This window comes from Alligator sinensis, unplaced genomic scaffold (assembly GCF_000455745.1).
Source record: "Alligator sinensis unplaced genomic scaffold, ASM45574v1 scaffold886_1, whole genome shotgun sequence".
In the NCBI taxonomy this organism is placed as follows: domain Eukaryota; kingdom Metazoa; phylum Chordata; order Crocodylia; family Alligatoridae; genus Alligator; species Alligator sinensis.
In genome coordinates this window covers 2,272,965-2,274,080 of record NW_005842040.1, presented here as the reverse complement: position 1 = coordinate 2,274,080, position 1,116 = coordinate 2,272,965, and the positions used below count along the sequence as shown (strand labels likewise).

The 1,116-nt window shown below is 58.9% G+C and overlaps 1 protein-coding gene across 1 annotated transcript in view; it reads right to left on the bottom strand.

The window, feature by feature from the left end:
* Positions 1-1,116, bottom strand: part of STAC2 (SH3 and cysteine rich domain 2) — a 37,453-nt gene that overhangs the window by 11,027 nt on the left and 25,310 nt on the right. The window contains 1 exon segment of the mRNA XM_006022596.2: positions 1-140. Within this exon segment, the coding sequence (XP_006022658.2) occupies positions 1-140 (140 nt within the window).

Sequence of the window (1,116 nt, the reverse complement as noted above, 5' to 3'; positions counted from 1 at the left end):
GGGGGTGGAAGGGGCGTTGGGGGATTGAGCAGCACCTCAGAAGGGAACTTGAGCTCGCTGTTGGATCGCAGGAAGAAGTTCTCCACGCTCTTGCTGCGCAGGATGGTCTTGAGGGACAGCGAGCGTTTGAACCATTGCAGCTGGGGAGAAGCAGAAGCCCAGTGGGGGGCGCACATCATGAGGGGGAGCACCCCTGCCTTCACCCCCCACACTGCAGAGGACAGATGGGGCCAGCCTGAAGTCACCGTGGGGTCCCCCTAACAGGAGTTGCCCCTGCAGCTTGCAAAGTGGCCTATTTTGCACCCCCTCCAGCTACACAGGTCTGTGCCCTACTCTCTAGTCTGATTCACTGGGGAGAGGCAGGCATCACATCCTCCACCCCCCTCCAGTACTCAGACCCAGGGATGATATCACTCCTCAGCAGCTGAAGGTTTCAGCCTTGCCCTCTCTCTAGTCACCTGTCCCCAGCTTCCATGGCTGCAGCCTGCTAGGAGATCCTATGGCATTGGTAACCACTGGTGAATGCAGTGCTCCAGGGACCCGGAGGTGGGGGTGTCTGGGAGACATTATGGTGGGTCCAAAAATAGGCCACGGACCCCATCCCCATTGCTGAGCGGACCCTGTCTGTAGTAGCAGGCAGCAGTAAGCTGGGCAGGCATCAGGCTTGTCCCAGTGGGGTGGCCCCCCAATGCCACATTGCCACTTCTCTGTCCATGCCTGCCTGCCTGGTCCTGTCAGCTGGAGACTGAATGATCACATGAATGCTGAGCTGGTCCCAAAGTGGGTCACTCTGGACTCTGCGCACGTGCATGTGTGCACGTGTGTGTGTATGTGCGTGTGTGTGCGCACACGCATGTGGCGGGGGGGGTGGAAATCCCAGGCCCTCCTGCCACAGATCCCTTTGGGCCTGGGGTGAGGGAAAAGCTGGGTAGATGCCCTTGTCTCGCCCTCATGCACAAATGAGCAGGAGGCTGGAAGTGCACTGTGTCTCCCGCCGGCCTCCACCAGCTGAGTGTTTAATCCAGCTTCCAGCAAGGTTTTGTTTCATCTATGAATCCCCTTCTCTCTCCCTGCAAAGCCAGAGGGAGGGTGGATGGATGAAGGAGGCAAGGGGAT